Source organism: Corythoichthys intestinalis, chromosome 4, assembly GCF_030265065.1.
Source record: "Corythoichthys intestinalis isolate RoL2023-P3 chromosome 4, ASM3026506v1, whole genome shotgun sequence".
Lineage (NCBI taxonomy): Eukaryota > Metazoa > Chordata > Actinopteri > Syngnathiformes > Syngnathidae > Corythoichthys > Corythoichthys intestinalis.
Genome location: NC_080398.1, coordinates 46,148,966 through 46,172,114, shown reverse-complemented (window position 1 = coordinate 46,172,114; position 23,149 = coordinate 46,148,966). Strand labels below are relative to the sequence as shown.

Sequence of the window (23,149 nt, the reverse complement as noted above, 5' to 3'; positions counted from 1 at the left end):
TTCTGCGCATGCGCACTGGTCATATCTGGCTGTGTCACATGTCCAAACAAGCGTGCTGCTGTTTTGCGAAGTTCTGTAGTGTAGACATTTTTCCTTGACAACGATATTTTGTAGAATATCATTTAGTTTTGTGGCTATTTTAAAAACCACTACTCAATCATATTTTGGGTTAATGGCGTCCTCTTTCCTGATATTATTAATTAACATAATTTTGTGTGCCTCAGCTCTTTTCTCCTCGTATAAACTGTTCAAGGTAGGTAGTTAAAGTGAATGAATTATGTATAAACTGTGATCAGGTAAATTTGTCGTGCATGTGGCTTAAAGATTAGCGGAAATAATGCATCCTTCACCTTGTTTTTTTCCTACTCCCTCTGTAGCGCCACAGGGCTCCCTCAGTTGGCTTCTTGCTGGTTGGACTTTCTGCAGGACTTCGTGCGTTGCCTTACTCAAGCCCACAGCTCACCTTTGTGCAGAAAGATGCCGAATTAGCCAGTGAGATTCTGGCTCCAGCACTGCTCGCCTTCCACTTCTTGTGGCTCAGTGAAGATCGCATCACAGCATGTATTATCCTGTGTGGCTCTTGCCTACTGCCTGGATTTTGGGACAGTCTCTCAGCAGATACCCTGGCAGTCCTGAATCGCTGCATGGGCCTAGCATCCTTGTCCTGTTGTCTCTTGGTATGCCTGTTTGCGGGAAATCCAATAGGGGCCCTGACCAGTGTAACGATCAGCCTGCCGATACTTTTAGCACCTACTTTTGGATCACAGACTTTTGCCTCACTCATCCCTCTGGTTGCCAGTGAGGAAACCATCAAATGGCTTTTGAAAGGCTTCATGATTGTAGGCTGTTGGACTTCAACAAATTCCCTGGACAAGTTTCTATTAGACGTGACTGACCGATATCACTTGAACATGTAGGACTTTGTTGATGCACACCTTTTTTAAAAATTTTATTTTATTATTATTTTTTTAACATTATTCATTTTGCATTAGCCATGCTCCCAAATGTATTCTGGTGTGGCTAGTTAAAGGCTTTTAAAAGGGAATAAAAGGTATGATTGTATACACAGCAATAGAGAGGAATTTAGGTCAAACCTAATCTTGTGTAGGTTTGTAGTCAACATTCTATTTGTTCCTTTTTTTATTCACTAGTAAATATTGGAAATTGATAGCACTTTGTTGTTGGGTTAGCACATCTGCCCCTTCTGTATGTATTAATTTTTTAGATGGTTTTATTTCTGTTTTCTGTAGTTTTATCCTTTTGAGCGTTTCGATGAACTGGATTATCCCAAACCACACCATGGACTGATCACTAGTCAGTTACATTGCACATGCCGAGACCAACAACCATTCATACTGTCAATAAAGGGATATATAAAAAAAAAAAAAAAAAAAAAAACACCTATATTATGGGCATCCTAGCGAAACAATCTCGTTAATGTATTGGGGAAAAAAAAAAAAAAAACTCAGAATGGTTATGACAGATAACAGTGGAGAAAAATGTAAATAACCAGTATTTCCAGGAAGTAGTGACCTGCCATGGGGACAGATATTTTATCAACGCTAGTATTATTGCAGCCAATAGAATGCAAGTATCTCAGATTGCCCACCCTTCCTCATGACATCATTATCACATGCACCTGTGCTGTGTCTCTACGTGTGTATGCGCATTGGTATAACTGACTTCACCAGTGTCAGTCAATACAGCAATGGCTGTAGCAATGTTTAGACTTTTTGTTTTCTATATCAAAGGTCTAAAAAAATGTGGTTTTTGCATGTTTATATATTTTGAGCAACTGTCTTTCACGTGAAGGTTATTTATACTAGGTGTTTTTTGTCCCTTGAAGAACTGAACCAATGCAGACTTCAGTTGAGTGAGCTGCTACAGTATGAACGACATTAACTCTCATACATTTGAAAAAATAAATAACATGAGTAACGACAATGTGGTGGATACCTCTACCACCACAATTGAGTGTTGCTTAAATATTTAATACATTATTAATTTTATATTTTGAGTTATTTGGACATGTATTTTCTAACCGGTGCAGTGTGCACACTTTAGTTAATTTAAATGACCACGCTGTGCAAAACCTGGCATCTACCATCTGGAGGGGGGATATTTAAATTTAAGTGTGATTGTTTGGGGTTATTTTTCCACTTTTTATTTAAAGTTGATTTATTATTTGGTGTTAATGTATGTAATTTTTCCATGTTGTTATCTAATTATGTTGACAATATTTGGTTAATTTGTTATTATACCTCCCTCAAGTGGTCGTTTAGTAGAGTCCGTCCTTATTTAGATGGCCACAGATACAGTATGTGTCTGGGGGTCAGTTTGATTGAAGCCTATTGTTAAGTTGACTTCTTTTATGTTGGCCCAAGAAATTTGGTTAAACTGTTTTTTTTGTGTGACATTATTGAATTGAATTTCCTCCTAAATTGAACCCCAGTGTTCTTGTGTATGTTTGGTCCACTACAGACAACACCTAAGTGAGGTCTGCTGAGATATTCTTATGGCTCCCTTTTTTTTTTTTTTTTAAATTTTAATTTAATTTTTATTTTTTTTACGGCAAAAATTTTTGACCGCAGGTATATGAACTCTTGGTCATTTGACTGTGGAGTTTGTTTTGAAATGTCATCTGATAAACTTAGAGGATGCTCTGGGTTTGACCATACTGTATACATTCATTATCAGCATATTTTTCAGTGTACAAATTTTTTTATCATTTCATACCATGTTGATAATATTTATCATCTGCTAACACTGTTTTTTATTTGATGTTTTTTTCCTTCTCAGGCACAGTCAGTACTCTTTTGACATCATTTGAGTTGTGTTATTGAATTGTTCCATATATTTACAACTATTAAAATATGCTGCGTTGTTTTGCAGTATTTAAGCATTGGTATGAGTACGTACTGTATATCACTTTAGCATCGAGAAGTTGAAATATGCTTGTCAATCCTTCACTGCAGCTGACCGAAGCTCTTTACTGAGCATGCTCGCTGCAGCTGCAGCCTGTAAATGGGCCAAGAGTGCAGAGGAGGAGGAGAAAGAGGAGGGGAAAAGAGTCAGATGGGCTGCACAGCTTTGGGATGCTGTTGCTGCCATGAAAGAAGGAGCTGCTTGCAGAAGACTTGTCATGGATAGGAGTGTGAAAAGGGAATACAAATGACTGGATACGATATATACTAAGGTAAATAAGCTGAAGCATCATGGAACGGAATGAAATGTCATTGCAGAGGATATTCTAATGGCTAAAAATGTTGTCTGCTGTATGATTTGATTTCAATTCACAGGAACTGTTGCACAGCGTAGAGATGTACGCCTTCTACTCTCTTTTGGTCTACATCTTCTACACTGTCTTCAAGAAGGAGGAGGAAGAAGCCTTGGAGGCATCATGTGGAGCGGCTACAGACGTATGTCTAGACACATTATAACAAGCCTTGGGTGTCCCTTTGTGAGAATTTAGCATTTTTGTGGGAGGGTTATGCATGAGTCATAAAACCAAAAAAAAAAACATTTAAAATGGGGTTTCCTAGTGGGATATGAACCAATATTGCACGAAGCTCTAGGTGCGATGTGTAAATATTGTCATCACACCAACTGACCCTCATTTGTCTTGCTGTGCTCAGGAGCCAAGACCTGTTTCCATGGAAACAGGGAGAAAGGTAGATGGCCACACCCCCAAAATAAGAAAGAAGGCCTGTGCTAGCCTCAGTGATTCAAGTAAGTGTTCAAATAAACAAATGGATATATACTATATTATTGTTGTTGCTTACTTTTTGTTAATGTGATTTATGATGATCCAGGTAGTAGCAGTGATAGTGATGACATGTCACTGAGTGATGACGATGAACAATATGAAGTCCCAGCATGCACTCCTCTGGCAGCATTTTTATCCTTTAAGCAGGAGTCTGACAAGAAGAGGACCTCACAAGGCCAGATGGAGACAACAGGAAAGGTAACATATTGACAAAAAATGAGCCAATTCTTCACAAATAAGGTGCAAACTTGTATAATACACTTGTGCTCAGTTGGGAGAGTCCCCTTTGATGGCCGTCATGTCCCACCTGCTGAGCTTCCTGGAGCAGTACTCCCATTTCCAGCAACTGCAGCAGCAGGCCGAGCAGTACCGTGTCCAGCTCAAGAGGCACCGGGTACAGCACCGCCGACAGATGAAAGCGCTGCGAGCCACCTATCGTCAACGTCTCAAGGACAAGAAGAGCATCATTTGTAACCTGGAGGAAGCCGTCAGCCAGCAGCTGAGCCCGCAGAGTGACGGTGAGAAAAGGTTGCCAGATGGAAGGGAGGAGGGGAAATAGCATGGCGCATAAAAAAGTCTATAGAATGAGTCCGAAAAGCATTAAGTCATTCGTCACTTTGTCTTAAAGGGAAAGACAAAATAACGTTAAAACCCAAACAAATACCACCGCTTATGACCGCAGCCATTTTGCGATGTCATTTATACCAACGCACATATACGCTAATGGACTGGATCGCAAGTGAATGTGATAATGGGTATTAATGACTTCATAAGGAAAGGGCGGTCAATCTAGGATACTCACATTTTATTGACTAAAATCTTTCTGGCATTGATAAAATATCTGCCCCCATGTCAGGTGACCACTTCCTGAAAAATAGTTGCTTTGTGTTTTTCTCCAGGATTACACATCAGAAAAATCAAAAACATTAAAAAATTTTTTTTTTTATTTAATAAACAAGAGTATTTTTGCTGTGGTGCACATGATAACGGTGTTGTCTGTCCCTTTAAGAAGAACATGATGTCAGGAGCTATGGGAAGATAAACTACATCCATGAAAGCCTGCACTATGGCACAACTCCCTTGGGCAGCATTTTTCTATTCAATGCAATGAGTCCTTGTATAGATGATATTTCAGCTTCTTCCGACCATGTTCTATGGAATTTCTCCTAAGTAGTGTCTTGATTAGAAACCTTTCAGATGAATTTTGGCAGGAGGCTGGCTACACCCTGGACTGTTTACCCACCTCATTTACACCTGGAGTATATAAGAGATAATTTAATGAACCTAAAATACTTGTTTTGTAATGTGGAACCAGATAAAACCTATTCAAGCATGGAAATAATGCAAAAACTCCTCCAAGCAAGGCCGGAGTCAATACACTGAACCTCTGACCTCTCAGGCAGACGTGGTAAGCATTGCTCCAACCTGCAATTAAATCAATTAAGAGTCAATTATTTGACAATTTTCCTCTGATAAAGTTCAGAACCATCGCAACCCATAGATTTTATAATGATATTGACGGGTCATATTCATCAGACACTACACCACGCCTTCTAGTAGGGGGCCGTCCTACACGCCGCTTCAATCGGTCGCAGTTATTCTCCAACGCCGGATTTAGGTTGTACGAAAGCTGTACCGCATACAAACGGGAAGGATTGTCTCGGGAGTTATTTGTTCAAGGATTCAAGGTAATTATTATATTTTTCGTACCATGCATGCATTTTGAAACGTTGGGGGAAAAAATCAATGTGAGAAATCAACCGCTACGTTATTGGCGTTATAATTCACAATATTTACGTACAATGAATGCTAACTGTCTGTTTTTTTTTTTTTTTTTTTTTGCTTTTAACCAAGAATCGAGACTGTTTTACGTTCATATGTAATACTAATACAGAATTCAGGGATTTAAGAATTTATTCACAAGAATTTTCAACGTAAAAAGCTCTTAGTGGTGATAAGGCGGTACCATAGTGGCTGAAAGATTAGCAGCACATTTGACATACTTACGTAAAATAAATGTTAACTGCCCGTTTTTTTTTTCTGTGCGTTTTTTTTTTTTTTTGCTTTTAACCAAGAATCAAGACAGTTATACATCCATATCTATAAAGAATTCAGGGATTTAAGCATTTATTCCTAAAAATTTCAACGTAAAAAGCTCTTTGTGGTGATAAGGCGGCGCCACAGTGGCTTAAAGAATAGCAGCACATTCCACATATTTACATAAAATAAATGCTGACTACCAGTTTTTTGTTCTTGTTGTTGCTTTTAACCAAGAATCGAGACTGTTTTACGTCCATATCGATAAAGAATTCAGGGATTTAAGCATTTATTCACAAGAACTTTCAACGTATAACGCTCTTTGTTGATGTTTCCACTCGGTCAGCTTTGACGGAGATAGGCCCCCTATTAATCGGCCCCGCACTCCGTGTCTCGTCAATATATTATGAAGTCTGTGCGCAAACAATCGCAAAACACCTATTGTTCTTAGTTTCATTGTGATAGGGTTGTGTGCGTGTTCCTTGAGATCGATTGGCCTAAGTCAGCTGGGATAGGCCGAAGATCACCTGTCACTTTTATGAGGGCAAGTGTTACATAAATAAATGATGAAGAGTGAAAACATGTTAAATGTATTTTAGTTCATCGACAACATGGTAGTGATGTAACAGACTAGACTGTAGTGTATGTACTGTATGTGAGCACATAGTGCATATCAGCTTGGAGCAGATGGCTCTTTGACCTGTGAGCAGAGAGGCAGAAATAATTCTCAGCTCTGTGGTAGTGCCCGTATTTATAGTATTTCACAAGTGCATGACATGAAGTGATATCACCGCAGGGACTGTTGTGTGTGATGTCCAACTCATGAATATTAATGTTTATTAGTCGCAGGACAAGGTTAAACTTGGTTTGTCATTGGTGAAGTCGAAAGATGTTTGGTTCCGTTTATGAATAATATCTGAGAGTTTCATTTCCTGCAATGCAATTTACAAGTCTGGCACATGCAAGGTGGCACGTGTACTCGTGTTGGACTAAAAATAGATGCAGCGGTTGGTGTCCTTGTGTTGTAAGGCATTTGCTTTGTTGTGCTGATAATGAAACATGCAAGTAAATGTGCCTGTGCCTTCATCATATGAAATCAGTTCAGTATTAAATGAGCTATTTCTGTTTCTCAAGGAATTGCGGCTGAGTTCTTACATGCACTGCTAAGCACAGCGTTCTGCATGCTCCATGACTGCCATCTGCATCATGATGAGAGGGCAAACCTGACACAATGCGTCGTTAGCATTAGCGTGTCCTGCATTCAAAGATCAGAGGTGACAGTGTGTCTGGACTACGTCTAAGGTCTGATTATTAAGATGCATGTGTTCTTTTTTAAGCTTTACATGGACAAGGTTGTTGCTGGTTTTGTGCCTAGTTCGGCTACACGTGAGAAGCTTGGCCTCTCTGGAGAGTGCAAATACAGCATAAGTAATAATGTTAGCATCACTGACTTACTACAATGTGTGTGAAAAGGCTTTAAGTGCATCCATAATGTTCATTAATATTACACTTAAATATCAACAGACTGGAGAAATTGGTTTAACAGGCCTATATAATAATTAGGGCTGTCAAAATTATCGCGTTAACGCGCGGTAATTAATTTTTTAAATTAATCACATTAAAATATTTGACGCAATTAACGCACATGTCCCGCTCAGACATTATTCTGCCTTTTAGTAAGTTTTACAGCAAGGCTTTTTGTGCTGTCCAACAGCGAACTCTTGTGGTCGCTTTGCGACATGGTTTATTGTTTTTCTTGCCAGTTCAATATGGCTGCACTACGTCTAGGTCTGACGCCTACGTTGTAATGTTGTGCTTATATGATCCTTGGACAAGATTTGTCCGTAAGTATGGTTGTTGTAAAGAATGTACATATTATGCTAGTAAGCGAAATGTTATATTTTTTGTATGAGACGCTTTTTGTTTATGTTTAGTGACCCTGTATAGCGTGCTAAGCTAACGTTGTTGCTAATGCAATGCTTGTGTACTTTTTTTTTTTGTAGTTTTACGATGGTCTAAAGAGGACAATGGTTTGAGGCCATTTTATTAATAAATCAGATGAAAAAGGAAGAAGTCTGATTATTAAGGCATCGTTCACTAGCTGTCTAGCTCTGGAAAAAGTAGACGCTTCGGAGTGAGGACAGCATAGACAGATTTAAATGACAGTAGAGTGAAATGCCCACTACAAGTCCTTATGTACCGTATGTTGAATGTATATATCCATCTTGTGTCTTATCTTTCCATTCCAACAATTTATTTTACAGAATATATACAGTACTGTGCAAAAGTTTTAGGCAGGACACCTGCCTAAAATTTTGCACAGTACTGTAGATTTTTTTTTTTTAATTGTTAAATTTATTAGGATCATGGAAGCTTCCACTTGGGGAAAATATATGCATACAGTATATCCTGTATATACATAATATAATAAAAATATACAGTACTGTGCAAAAGTTTTAGGCAGCTGTCCTGCCTAAAACTTTTGCACAGTACTGTATATAATTTACAGAAAAATATGGCATATTTTTTAGATGGTTTGAATTGCGATTAATTGCGATTAATTGCGATTAATTACGATTAATTAATTTTTAAGCTGTAATTAACTCGATTAAAAATTTTAATCGTTTGACAGCCCTAATAATAATACAAGAAACCATACATTATGTTGTTAGTACTGTATTAATATTTGTTCTTAGATTCATTTATTATTGATAACATATAAACTATATAAGTTTGTACCCGTCGGCTTAACGGTGAACTATTTTCAAATCCAAGATATTACTTTGTACTACAGTGAAGAAAATAAGTATTGGAACACACTGCTATTTTGCAAGTTCTCCCACTTAAAACTCATGTAGGAAATTTTCATTGTAAATGCATGTCCACTGTGAGAGAGATAATCTAAATTTTTAAAAAAATCAGAAATCACAACGCATGATTTTTTTTTAAACAATTTTTTTGTGTGATACAGCTGCAAAGAAGTATTTGAACACCTGTTTATCAGATAGAATTCTGACCCTGAAAGACCTATTAGTCCGCCTATTAAAAGTCCACCTCAACTCCATGTATTATCCTGAATCAGATGCACTTGTTTGAGGTCGATAGCAGCAATGAAGACACTTGTCCACCCCACACAATCAGTAAGACTCAAACTTGTAACATGGTCAGGACCAAAGAGCTGTCCAAAGACACCAGAGACAAATTTGTTCACCTCCACAAGGCTGGAAAGGGCCACGGAGCAATTGCCAAGCAGCTTGGTCCATTGTTGAAGCAATCATTAGAAAATGGAGGAAGCTAAACATGACGGTCAGTCTCAATCGGAGTGGACCCACATGTAAGATATTACCTCGTGGGGTCACAGTGATCTTAAGAAAGGTGAGGAATCAGCCCAGAACTACACGACAGGAGTTGGTCAATGACCTGAAAAGAGCTGGCAGCACCGTTTCCATGGTTACTGTTGGTAATACACTAAGACTGGGGTGCCCAAGTCCGGTCCTCGAGAGCCCCTATCCAGCTTGTTTTCCATGTCTCCCTCCTCCAACACACCTGAATTAAATAATGAGGATCGTGGTCAGGCTCCTGCAAAGCTTGCTGATGAGCTGATCTTTTGATTCCGGTGGGTTAAAGGAGGGAGACATGGAAAACAAGCTGGATAGGGGCTCTCGAGGACCAGACTTGGGCACCCCTGCACTAAGACATCATGGTTTGAAATCATGCATTGCACGGAAGGTTAACCTGCTTAAACCAGCACATGTCAAAGCACGTCTTAAGTTTGCCTATTACCATTTGGATGATGCAGAGAAGTCATAGGAGCACCTTTTGTGGTCAGGTGAGAGTAAAACAGAACGATGATTAATACTATCTCAAGAACACCATCCCTACTGTGAAGCACGGGGGTGGTAGCATCATGCTTTGGGGGTGTTTTTCTGCGCTTAGGGCAGGACGAGTGCACTGTATTAAAGAGAGGATGACTGGGGCCCTGTATTGTGAGATTTTGGGGAACAACCTCCTTCCTTCAGTCATTGAAGATGGGTCATGCCTGGGTCTTCCAACATGACAATGACTCAAAGCACACAGCCAGGAAAACCAAGGAGTGGCTCTGTAAGAAGCATAACAAGGTTCTAGCATGGCCTAGCCGGTTTCCAGACCTAAACCCGATAGAAAACCTTTCGAGGGAGCTCAAACTCCGCGTTTCTCAGCGACAGCCCTGAAACCTGACTGATGAGTGGGCCAAGATCCGTCCTGAAGTGCGTGCAAACCTGGTGGAAAAACTACAGGAAACGTTTGACCACTGTAATTGCAAACAAAGGCTACTGTACCAAATATTAACATTTGTTTTCTCAGGTGTTCAAATACTTATTTGCAGCTGTATCACACAAATAAATCATTTTTTAAAAAATCATACATTAGGATTTCTGAATTTTTCTTTTTAGAGGACATGCACCAACGATGATAATTTCAGACCCCTCCATGATTTCTAAGCAGGAGAACTTGCAAAATATTCAAATACTTATTTTCTTCACTGCATATCTGGTTGACCTAATTTGAATACATACCACATATGAAGGAATATAATTATAGTTCATGTCACTGCTATTAAAAACTAATCGTGTAATTTCAGGCGAAAGTGGCAGTGACGCAGGTGCTCAAGCGGGAGTTCACAGCCTGGTGGAGTCTCTGTACGGCCTCCAGGGGGAACGCAGCAAATTGAGAGGAGAACTGCGTCTGCTGCGCTCGCAGCTGGAACAGAAGGACCGAGACCGACACACTCGCATAGTGGCCTTTCAGCAGCAGGTAGGTACACCACTAGATAAAAAGATAACTAATATTTCGTTGCATATACGAAAATTGCTATGTTTTTTCTGCATAGATCGATGAGCTTAAAAGTGGAATTGAAGAACGTGAAGAGGAGCTGTGCAGACTCAAAACTGCAACTGTAAGTGCTATCAAGTTTAGATGTCTACATGCTTAAGCCCATTATCCCTTCTTTTGATGCACCGACCTTGGGAGCTGTTGTATCAATTTTGTTGCGCTTCCGCTCAAAAACAATAAATATATTCTAATTCTGAACATACTTACAGGGTGCCACAGACTCAGAAAAACGTGTCTTGTGTCTTTCGGCGGAGAATGAAACTCTAAAGCAAAGCCTGACTGTCACCCAAGGCCTCCTGCAGCAGCTAACCACCATTCCCTCACAGTCCAGCACCATGCTCATCAAGGTGGAGCTAACCATGGTACTTGTGTACTTCAATGCTGCATTTGTAAACGATTCTAACACTCTCCCTTAGGAAAACGAGAATCTGAGGAGTCGCGTGCAGCAGCTGGAGGCTTCCCTGCAGCAGCGCGCTGAGCAGCTGTCGCAGCTGGAGCAGCAGAGCGAACGGAGTGAGTGGAGGAGAGGAGAGGAGTTGAGAAGACGAGAGGATAGAGTGAGGGAGCTTCAGCTGGAGCTGGACAGAGAGAGGGGCAGAGAGCCCGTGGTAAAGGTATGTATTGTAACTGGGGTGGATATCTTTAATATGGAAATATCTGAGATGGATACGTTAAGAAAACAATAATGTGGTGTTTGAAGTCACTCCCTATCTTCTATTTCATAATAAGCTCCAGTATAAATTTGTCATTTCATAGCAGGAGTGTCAAACTCAAATTTTCAACTCAAATTTGACGGTCGCAACAGACATGAAAACACACAAGCCAAGCATTCAGAGATTTGTAGTTTTAGTCTTGCATGCAATATAGCAGGGTTCACTAAATCCGGACCTCGGTGCCACTTTTCCTGTCGTGTTTTCCACGTCTCTCTCCCCTAACACACCTGAATCAAATGATTATGTCATCAGCTACCTCTCCAGAAGCCTGATAATGATCCTTATTATTTTGATTCAGGTGTGGTGGAGGAGGGAGACATGGAAAATACGACAGGAAACGTGGCACTCAGGTCCGGATTTAGTGAACCCTGCAATATAGTATACACTGGTTGGCTAGCTCTAATACAACATTTGATTTGATCTTGCAGCTAATTTATAATTACACTGCGGGCCAGACTTAGCTCGTGACATGTCTTTTCTTGTGATGTTCAAATCTGAGACAGCTGCAATTTGTTGTTTCTCCAAGTATGTCACCAAAACCGTTGAGGTGGAGTCCCCGGCCACCATGAAGCAGCTGACCAAAGCCAGACAAAGGAACGAGTTGCTGTCTGAGAAGTTATCTAACCAAAATGAGCGCTGCAAGCAGCTGGAAGAGCAAATCCGGAAGTCAGATGAGTACAGCTGCAATCTGCAGCACAAGGTACAGAGCACATCAATTTTGGTGTTGCTTACCATATGTGCGCTGTATGATATTGCAGAACAAAATACAGTAAACCATGTTTAATCAAATATAACAAATAATTACTGGGGTTATTATGACCTGTATCTTCAGGTACTCTTACACAAGCTAGAATGACCGCTATTACAGCCGCGGTATCAGATATTTTGCCATTACAATGATACTAATGCTCAGTATAGCGTTAGATTTCAAAGCGACAACAGCGTTATAGTAACACTCTATCACAAAAATGTGCAATTAAGGGGTAACAATGCTTTTCATAGATTGCAGCTTATGAGCGGGAGATAGGACAGCTGAGAGAGGAGCTCCTAAAGGAGATCGGCCACTTGGAAGAGAGGAAGGAGGAGGCAGTGAAGGCTGCTGCGAACTGCTCGACAGAACATTTTGAGGATCTGCAGCACCAGTTCTTCAGTCGGTCGATTCACCTTATCATCTTTTCACATCAGTGTTGTATGTTAAATTAAACTCAATTTTTCTTCAGGTTTACAGAAGCGTCTGACGGCCCTTCCCCCAACTCTGCGCTCTATGAAAACAGACTACGCCAGCCTGAGGAGCCAAGTTCGGAACTTTTCTGAGTTTTACGGAGCGGCAATAAAGGAGGCAAAAAAACAGGTAACAGAGATACAGACTTTAACAAACTTAAATTTACAACAAGAATTAAAAAAAAATATTCCTTCCGTTAAATTTTGTCAACAATTTCTCAATTTTGTAGAGTCTATTAACTGCAATATAGTTCCAATATGTGTACGGTTATGTTTGTTAGATGTTTTTACGAACAGTTACGCTACATTGTGCAACGACACGTTGCGTCATGTTAGTGTATGTCACATTATGTTGCATTACGTCATGGTCCGCTCTTTCAATCTAATCTGCACCAGGCCTTAACGCTGGCTAGTGTACAGTAACTCAGTACTGTATCAAACCGCCAAATGGTTGATCGAAACATTTTTCAGTCAAGCTGAACTAGCAAATCACATCTGTAGTTATCTGCATACATTAACAGAGTGAAAAATCAGCATCTCTGCTGAGTGTGATGTATTTGAATGTTTGTTTAGTTTCTGAGCTACATGATAATACAGTGATCCCTCACTACTTCGCGCTTTAAACTTTGCGTCCTCAGTCCATCGCAGATTTTTTTTCCATAAAAAAATAAAAATAAAAAATAATACAGTATTTTATTTAAAAATGTTAAGATACAGTGGGGCAAATAAGTATTTAGTCAACCACCAATTGTGCAAGTTCTCCTACTTGAAAAGATTAGAGAGGCCTGTAATTGTCAACATGGGTAAACCTCAACCATGAGAGACAGAATGTGAAAAAAAAGAGATAATCACATTGTTTGATTTTTAAAGAATTTATTTCCAAATTACAGTGGAAAATAAGTATTTGGTCACTTACAAACAAACAAGATTTTTGGCTGTCAAAGAGGTCTAACTTCTTCAGACGAGGTCTAACGAGGCTCCACTCGTTACCTGTAATAATGGCACCTGTTTTAATTAATTATCGGTATAAAAGACATCTGTCCACAATCTCAGTCAGTCACACTCCATACTCCACTATGGCCAAGACCAAAGAGCTGTCGAAGCACACCAGAGACAAAACTGTAGACCCGCACCAGGTTGGGAAGACTGAATCTGCAATAGGTAAACGCTTGGTGTAAAGAAGTCAACTGTGGGAGCAATTATTAGAAAATGGAAGACATACAAGACCACTGATAATCTCCCTCGATCTGGGGCTCCATGCAAGATCTCACCCGGTGGCGTCAAAATGATAACAAGAACAGTGAGCAAAAATCCCACAACCACACAGGGAGACCTAGTGAATGACATATAGAGAGCTGGGACCACAGTAACAAAGGCTACTGTCAGTAACACAATGCGCTGCCAGGGACTCAAATCCTGCACTGCCAGACATTTCCCCCTGCTGAAGCCAGTAGACATCCAGGCCCGTCTGCGGTTTGCTAAAGAGCATTTGGATGATCCAGAAGAGGACTGGGAAAATGTATTATGATCAGATGAAACAAAATAGGACATTTTGGTAGAAACACAGGTTCTCGTGTTTGGAGGAGAAAGAATACTGAATTGCATCCGAAGAACACCATACCCACTGTGAAGCATGGGGGTGGAAACATCATGCTTTGGGGCTGTTTTTCTGCAAAGAGACCAGGACGACTGATCTGTGTAAAGGAAAGAATGAATGGGGCCATGTATCGAGAGATTTTGAGTAAAAATCTCCTTCCATCAGCAAGGGCACTGAAGATGAGACATGGCTGGGTCTTTCAGCATGACAATGATCCCAAACACACAGCCAGGGCAACAAAGGAGTGGCTTCAGAAGAAGCATTTCAAGCTCCTGGAGTGGCCTAGCCAGTCTCCAGATCTCAACCCCATAGAAAATCTGTGGAGGGAGTTGAAAGTCCGTGTTACCCAAGGACAGCCCCAAAACATCACTGCTCTAGAGGAGATCTGCATGGAGGAATGAGCCAAAATACCAGTAACAGTGTGTGAAAAGCTTGTGAAGAGTTACAGAAAATGTTTGGCCTCCATTATTGCCAACAAAGGGTACATAACAAAGTATTGAGATAGACTTTTTGTATTGACCAAATACTTCTTTTCCACCATGATTTGCAAATAAATTCTTTAAAAATCAAACAATGTGATTTTCTGTTTTTTTTTTTCACATTGTCTCTCATGGTTGAGGTTTACCCATGTTGACAATTATAGGCCTCTCTAATATTTTCAAGTTGGAGAACTTGCACAATTAGTGGTTGACTTAATACTTATTTGCCCCTCTGTATATATTTAAAAAGATTTATTGAAAAATACATATACGTATAATACATTTTTATTTATAGAGCGCTATTCATGACACGCAAAGACGCTTAACAAGAAAGATGGGAACACAATAGCTCAACAACAATAACAGTAAAATGATCATAAAATTAGATTATAAGCAGGATAAAAGTAAATTTTAAAATACATTAAGATATCAAGATAAAACCAAGATGAGGATCATGTTGGCTAAGAAAGAGTAAACAGGTGGGTTTGAGTCTGGATTTGAAAAGTGAGAGGGTAAATATATTGCGAAGATCGAGGGGTAGGGAGTTCGGGAGCTGGGGGGCACAGTGACTAAAAGCTCTGGAACTGAAGGTGGCGAGACAGACACTGGGGACCGAAAGGTGGAGGGTAGAGGAAGAGCGAAGTGAATGGGGGGGTTAATACAGAGAAGATTGCATAGGTAGGGAGGGGCCGGGCAATGGAGTGCTTTGAAGGTAATGACAAGGCACTTGTAGATGATTCTTTGTTTGACTGAGAGCCAGTGAAGTTGACGGAGGATGGGGGGATGTGGTGAGTGGTGTGGGTCTGAGTGATGAGGCGTGCTGCTGAGTTTTGGAGGAGCTGCAGTTTCCGGAAGAACTTATTTGGGAGACTGAAGAGCAATAAGTTACAGTAATCGAGCCGGGAAGTGACTAGACTACAGACAAGAGTGGAAGCGGTATGGCAGGCGAGAGAAGGGAGGAGGCGTGAAATATTGCGACGGTGGAAGTAGGTTGATCTATAATGTCATTGATACAGGAGCAGAAGGACAGCGTGCTGTCGAGGGTGACACATTTTTATTTTTTTAAATTATTATACTTTGGGGGGGGCATATCTTATATACTGTATGTCCCTTTCTAATTAAATCTGAATAAATACATTGAACACACACAATATATATATATATATTTTTTTATTTTATTTAAATAAGCTCCGCCTCTACTTCGTGTATTTTCAAATTTCCTAGTCCCCATTAAGCAAGAAAAATGAGGGATCACTGTACTCAACTTCTCTAGATGATGTACTGTATTAATTTTGTGTTGTTACATTCTACAGTACTTCTGTATAATATCGATTGTTTCTATATTTGGTAGTGGTAGTATTAAGCGGTTAGTGACAGCTAGGGTGTAATGATACATTGCTGAATATCATTCACTGGACCAAAAAGCACAAAACGTATGTTGTCACCATTCCTTGTTTGGTAGGTTTCAGCAGCAATCTTTGAAATGTCAGAGGCTAACAAAGACCTTCTGGAAAAATACAGAAAGGAGGTTGCACTGCGCAGGAAGTTGCATGAGCAGCTGGTGGAATTAAAAGGTGTGCACGGATGCTACATACAATGAGGGTCATTTTACTGAGACCTTGTGTAGTATTGTATTGTGTGTTCTGTCATCTAGGTAACATCCGGGTGCTGTGCCGTGTGAAGCCTGTTCTGAAAGAGGACCAACGCGAAGAGGGCACATCCGTGGTGGTCAGCACGGACCCCGATAACGAGTCCTCTCTGAGTGTGTTGAGTAAAGGAAAGGGTCGCACCTTTGAGCTAGACAAGGTCTTCCACCCTCAGGCTACGCAGGAAGAGGTCCGAGCATGAACAAACAGCGCAAACAAGGGAAAAAAATGTTTGAAAAGTTGTGCCATCACTTACATTTTGCTGTCTTCAGGTCTTTCAGGAGATTGAACCTCTTGTGACCTCATGTATTGATGGCTACCACGTGTGCATATTTGCATATGGGCAGACTGGCTCTGGGAAAACCTATACTATGGAGGTAATGATATGCGGTTCTGAGCAAAAACCGATGTTTTTTTCTGCATGATATCTCTCCTGTGTTCTACTCTTTTTTGTTTAGTTGTACTGTGAGAGCTCAACGAAATGTATCAACATTTTTCATTTTTTGATTAGATTCCTAAGGATTTTATGGTTTTACTCAAATATTAAATGTCATTCAAAAGACAATTCATGGTTGGAGCTGACCTTATAATTGGAAACTAATATTTGTGTTTACAAGGGTGCTACAGTGTATCCCAAAAGTGAGTACACACCTCGCATTTCTGCAGATATTTAAGTATATCTTTTCATGGGACAACACTGACAAAATAATAGATTTCATTTATTTTCCCCTCAAAACAACTCAAAATGTAGCCATTAATATCTAAACCCCTGGCAACAAAAGTGAGTACACCCCTTAGAAACGACGTACATCCCTAAATGTCCAAATTGAGTACTGCTTTTCATTTTCCCTCCAAAATGTCAAGTGACTCGCTACAGGAGTGCTGTCAGCATTGCTGCAGAGATTGAAGAGGTGGGGGAGGTCAGCCTGTTAGTGCTCAGACCATACGCCGTACTCTACATCAAATTGGTGTGCATGGCTGTCACCCCAGATGAAAGCCTCTTCTGAAGACGGTACACTAGAAAACGTGCAAACAGTTTACTTAAGACATGTCAACAAAGCACATGGATTACTGGACCCATGTCCTATGGTCTGATGAGAAGAAGATTAATTTGTTTGGTTCCGATGGTCTCAAGCATGTGTGGCGGCGACCAGATGAGGAGTACACAGATAAGTGTGTCATGCCTACAGTCAAGCATGGTGGTGGGAATGACCCCCCCCACCTCTTCAATCTCTGCAGCAATGCTGACAGCACTCCTGTAACAAGTCATATGACATTTGGGAGGGAAAATGACAAACAGTACTCAATTTGGATATTTAGGGATGTACATAGTTCCCATGCGGTGCACTCACTTTTGTTGCCAGGGGTTTAGATATTAATGGCTATGTTTTGAGTTATTTTGAGGGGAAAATAAATGAACTCTATTAAAGAAGCTGCACATAGACGACTTTTCATTGTGTCAAAGTGTCATTTTGTTAGTGTTGTCCCATGAAAAGATATACCTAAATATCTGCAGAAATGCGGGGGGTGTACTCACTTTTGTGATACACTGTATATGCCAAATGGAAACGTAGCCTAAATCATATTTAAATGTTTTCAGAAAATAAGACATTTTCAAAAAAAAATCACAATTTTTAAGGAAGCATTTTTATTTTTTATTGATTTGGTAAAATTGCTTTGGCAATGACACAAAGTTATATTCTATTCTATTCTATTCTATTCTATTCTATTCTATTCTATTCTATTCTATTCTATTCTATTCTTGGATATCATTCATTTATTTCAGTACTTCATTTCATTAAACACGGTAAAATATTTTCCAGAAAGCCATTGTGCCCTAATTTCAAGATCAAGTCATTTTGATTGTGGAACTAGTTAAGTTTATATATTAATCAAATTCGATAAACACTGGAAAATATTTTTCAGTAAGCCAACCGACATAACTTCTTTGTTAAAATTCCTTTTGATCGTTTCGATGTCATGTTCTGAAATAATAAAATGAAGGGCGGGGATGAAATATTTGATTTTTGTTTAAATCAATCTATTTAATGTATAAAATGTCATTTTTTAAAGTGAACTACTAAGAAAAACATGTTCAATAACTAATCAAGTGAGATGCTGTATTAAACATTGTTTCATTCATTCATTTTTACAATAAATGAAGGATACTCAGGGGTCACCTACAACCATCACAGTATCTTCGCCCCCCCCCTACATATCCAATGCCAACGATCGTTTTACCAAATCAACACAGGTTTGTTTTGCTATTCAGGGCAGTGTGGAGAACCCGGGCATCAACCAGAGGGCCCTGAAACACCTATTTAGTGAAATAGAGGAACGAAAGGACATGTGGTCTTACACTGTCACTGTCAGCTCCGTGGAGATCTACAACGAGGTGCTAAGGTACAGATAAATCCAGAAAGAAGCATGATGAGAGTTTCGACTGTTGGCTAATGACATATTTTGGCTGTCAGGGATCTACTGAGCAAGGATGGAGAGAAACTGGACATCAAAATCAATCCGGATGGAACAGGACAGTTGCACGTGCCGGGTCTCAGGGTCATTGAGGTTAAGAGCTTTCAACATATCAAGAAGGTGACAGAATTTTTTTTTGCATTAATCATAGGGGAGTTAAACTCTGTCTGGTTTGGTTTTTCTCAGATAGCCTTTGTGACTGTGAAAGTTATATAAATGAATATGTCAATTTTTGCAGGGTATACGTAATCAAAATCAAATATGTTATAACAGCAAATATCTCTGAAACATATGGAAGGTAGCTCAATGAAATTAAACAGTCAAGTGTTTAGCATCATAAGTTTTATTCATTCAAATTTGAAAGAGAAATTGAAAGATTTTAAAATTCTGTGACCAATTTCACAATTGGTTGTCAAGCTCTTGCCAAACAATTAGCCTATTTTAGATTTTTGGAACAAGATCAAATGTGTTTACTAGTTCGTGAAAATTTTCCATATTTTGCATTAGAGGCATGCTTCATAATCTACAGTGACGTACAGTGATCCCTCGCTACATCGCGCTTCAAGCTTCGCGCCCTCTGTCCATCGCGGAATTAATAATAACACAGATGAGCTGTCCCGAGCCAATCGCGTATAGTCTCCCTCTCCCTGCTCTTTGTTCGTCAGACTGTGAGTGCACTGGAGTTACCTATTAACCCTTGAGAGTCGAAGGACGCGCCGGCGCGTCCTCAGCGCACGTCGTCTTTGAAGCGCCCTCACGTTTTAATTACGTCACCCACATGCCGTTGGTTGGTCTCGTTTTAAAGTGCGGAAGTTGCGGTTTACTCTCGTTATTATTTGAAGTCAATCGACCAACTAGAAAGTGAGATATTGTCATTTAAGTTTTATAGTTTTATTGTCCTCTCAAAAAAACATTAAAACGCTGCATGGATCATTTGTTTATGTCTATATTTCCATCATTTCTAGTCCTTTTTCAAAACGGAAGCTCCATGAAAAAAACACAAATCAAACGAACCCTTTCGAAGTCACAGTGGAAGCACAAAATGCGTTTTTTTTTAATTTTTATAAATATAACTGCGGTGCAAGGTTCAACCGAACGAGAGGGAGGAGGAGTGTTCTGAAGCAGCGAGGTGGCGAGCGACGGCCAGTTGGATACTGCTGGATCGAGCAGCGACTTTGTGTGACTTTGACAATGAACGGAAAACTAAATTTAGCGCAAGCAATTGTGCTTCTGATCAACTTGAGGAAGAGGATGGTCCAAATTCGTCATCATCGCCTTCTTCGGAAGAGTCCTCGAGTGAAGATAGTGACGGATTTGAACACGTGGGTGATGCCATCGACGAGCAGAGGTAAACCAACTCACTCTTTTTTTTCATGCTGAAAACGTTTCTTTTGAAAGTTTCTTTTGATATTGCAAGACAAAGTTAATTTTGATGCAATATAAGTGTGTGTTTGTGTATATAATAATAAAATGTGCATATCAGATCAAAGTCGTACGTGCACTGTGGGTATCCCAGGAAGGAATTTATAATTTGTGGTGTTCTTCTTTCTATATGAAGATTAGGGATGTAGCACATATTCAGCTTTCTATTGTCATACATATAGATTTCCATTATTATTTATTGCTGTATATATTTTTATTTTATACTTTATTATTTTCATAAATACTGACTTATTTTCATGTACATTTATAGTGACAATGAAAGCAAAGTGAAATGAAAATGGAAGGGTGGAAAGAGGACCGACACCCCATGGAAGTGTGAGCTGTGTGATGTAGCCGTGTCTAATTCCAGGACGAAACTGCTTTTCGGAGTGGCATGACTGAAAAAAATTTAACTTGTTTATTGTAAATATTTTTGAAAATGCTTTTTTCCCCCCAATGTTATATATATATTTTTTCCCACATCAATCTTCTCAATTTGTGTATATAAATGTGTGTTCAAGAAGCTTGACTGTATGTACATAGTTTTCATCAGGCGATTGGCCGCAATACCTAAACTCATAAAGAGATGGCCTCTAAACACTTTTTGTGTTAGATGGTATATATTTTTTCACTGTTCTTCACTGTTAGGTCTGCTGTATATAACCTGTTTTGACTGGAGCATGTATAAAGGCAAAAAACGCCTATGGCTATACCTGTTGTTTATGTTGAATTGTCAAATATAAGACTATTTATTCTAAATTTTTTTGGTTGAATGTTCATCCTAACATGTTGAATAAATATTACAAAGTTTCAAAACGGTTCGTTACGCATATTTGGTTGTCAATTGGACATCAATATTAAAAATTTTGACAAAACGATTTTGGAATTTTTGGTCTTTTTGGGCCCAAAATGATGATTTATAATTGATCAGTGAAGGAAACAACAATTTGGACATGAAGTTCAAGGTGTCACAAAAAAAGGGACCAAACCAGGCCATCGTAAACAATTCTTTCTTTGAAATATAAAGGCAACTTCAAAGGCATGCAAAATCAGACAAAATAGGCCCAGACCTTAAAGGGTTAAAGTTAACGATGATTGACAGATGTTTAATGTTTGAACTTGCCAAAGAAGTGGACTTCAAAGCGCCACATGCGTCAGACATTGTTTAACTTGATAAACAGTTGCTGTGGAAACTCGTGTGTAAGTGAGCAGCTCGAGCGGATTTAAGTGGACTCACTCAATGAAGCATTTAATAAAGCCAAGCATTTTTCTACTACTTTCTTCTTGTTTAAAAATGATGTAGTACAGTATCATGTTTAAAACTTATCATAATTATTACATTTGGAGTGCTGAAAAACCATTTATACTTTGAGGGAAAAAGTGAAAAAACATCTTATATGTATCTCTTTCCAATGCTAAATCTGAAAAAATACATTATACACACACAAAGTTTGCTTTTCTATTTTTGGGGGGGGGGGGGGACTACTTCGTAGTTTTTCACTTATCGTGGCGGGTTCTGGTCCCCATTAAAATAAAATATAAAATTTAAAGTTATTTCTACAGGAATTGCCAGATTTGGGGGGACACCAATGTATTTACTGTACGTAAATTGATTTGAAATAAAAAATACTAGGAAATTGTGGCAACAAATATATTAGTTATTTAAAGAGAGAACTAATACTGTATATTATAAATAACTCTTTGTCCATTTTGGCGAAAATAAATGCTTTAAAGTCTGTCATTGTAATGAAAAATGGTATTCACAGTCGTTTTGCTGCCAAAATCGAAAGAACAAATCCATTCAGGAAAAAACAAGAACTATACACACTATTTGCTTTTGTGGGGCCACCTACTGTATAAAGATTTGATGGGCTAAATCTTGCATTGAGTTTAACACCTGTGGTATAGTTTAACAATATGCAATTTGTTTTTGTCCAGATTTTAGCTATGGCCCGCAGGAACAGGATCACATTTGGCACTCAGATGAACCAGCACAGTTCTCGCTCTCATGCTCTTCTCTGCATCACAGTTCAGGGCACTGACCTCGCCACCGGCTCCAAAACCACCGGTCAGTTGCACGTTATGATACGTTAACATCTCTACAGAAATACCAACTGTATAATTAATATCATTTGACATTCCACCAATAGAGGCAGATGACATTTTGAAGGCAATTTCAACATCACTGGCATTTTCTTTAACTTATCTATAGGCAAGTTGAACCTGGTTGATTTGGCGGGATCGGAGCGGGTATGGAAGTCAGGTGCAGAGGGCGAGAGGCTGAAGGAGGCTCAGAATATAAACCGCTCCTTGTTGGCTCTCGGGGATGTCATCCAGGCTTTGAGAGCACGACAAACTCATATCCCTTTCAGGAACTCTCGCCTTACGTACTTGTTGCAAGACTCACTGGGTAAAGGCAGCAAAACAGCCATGGTGGTGCAGGTAGGTATAGATTTGTAAAACAATTAACCATTTATATGCTGGGTAGCATAGAGGGCTGGGTAATAGGTACATGTACCTTACTGTCAAGTTGGGCTGCCTCAAACAATTGTTTTGATAGTATTTGCTGATTTTTGCAATTAGTATGGTTAATATATCAGTATATACAGTGAGGAGCAGAAGTATTTGCACCCCTTGTGATTTTGCAAGTTCACCCACTTAGAAAATGGGTAGATGTCCGAAATTTCAATCATAGATGCATTTCCACTTATAGAGACATAATCTTTAAAAAAAAAAATCCGGAACTCACATTGTATGATTTTTCAATCATTTATTTGCATTATTTACTGCTGTTCATAAGTATTTGCACCCCTGAGAATCTGCAATAATTATTACACTCAAAGAGTTGTCAGTCTACCTAAAAAAAAAAGTCCACCTTTACCCAATGGGTAACCACCCACCCACCACCCGTTTGAGCTCTT

At 39.4% G+C, this 23,149-nt stretch overlaps 1 protein-coding gene across 1 annotated transcript in view; it reads left to right on the top strand.

Annotated features, from left to right (window-relative positions):
• The first annotated feature begins 10 nt into the window (after window positions 1-10).
• si:ch211-257p13.3 (kinesin-like protein KIFC3) overlaps window positions 11-23,149 on the top strand; it is a 29,197-nt gene continuing 6,058 nt past the window's right edge. The window contains exons 1-20 of the mRNA XM_057833582.1: window positions 11-253; window positions 378-3,196; window positions 3,300-3,419; window positions 3,636-3,729; window positions 3,813-3,964; window positions 4,038-4,284; window positions 10,425-10,597; window positions 10,674-10,739; window positions 10,885-11,022; window positions 11,092-11,289; window positions 11,915-12,088; window positions 12,391-12,538; window positions 12,609-12,739; window positions 16,148-16,259; window positions 16,340-16,521; window positions 16,604-16,708; window positions 18,604-18,734; window positions 18,806-18,926; window positions 22,167-22,296; window positions 22,441-22,670. Coding sequence (XP_057689565.1) covers window positions 3,321-3,419; window positions 3,636-3,729; window positions 3,813-3,964; window positions 4,038-4,284; window positions 10,425-10,597; window positions 10,674-10,739; window positions 10,885-11,022; window positions 11,092-11,289; window positions 11,915-12,088; window positions 12,391-12,538; window positions 12,609-12,739; window positions 16,148-16,259; window positions 16,340-16,521; window positions 16,604-16,708; window positions 18,604-18,734; window positions 18,806-18,926; window positions 22,167-22,296; window positions 22,441-22,670 — 2,631 coding nt within the window. The 5' untranslated portion in view covers window positions 11-253; window positions 378-3,196; window positions 3,300-3,320. The remainder of the gene's footprint in view (window positions 254-377; window positions 3,197-3,299; window positions 3,420-3,635; window positions 3,730-3,812; window positions 3,965-4,037; window positions 4,285-10,424; window positions 10,598-10,673; window positions 10,740-10,884; window positions 11,023-11,091; window positions 11,290-11,914; window positions 12,089-12,390; window positions 12,539-12,608; window positions 12,740-16,147; window positions 16,260-16,339; window positions 16,522-16,603; window positions 16,709-18,603; window positions 18,735-18,805; window positions 18,927-22,166; window positions 22,297-22,440; window positions 22,671-23,149) is intronic.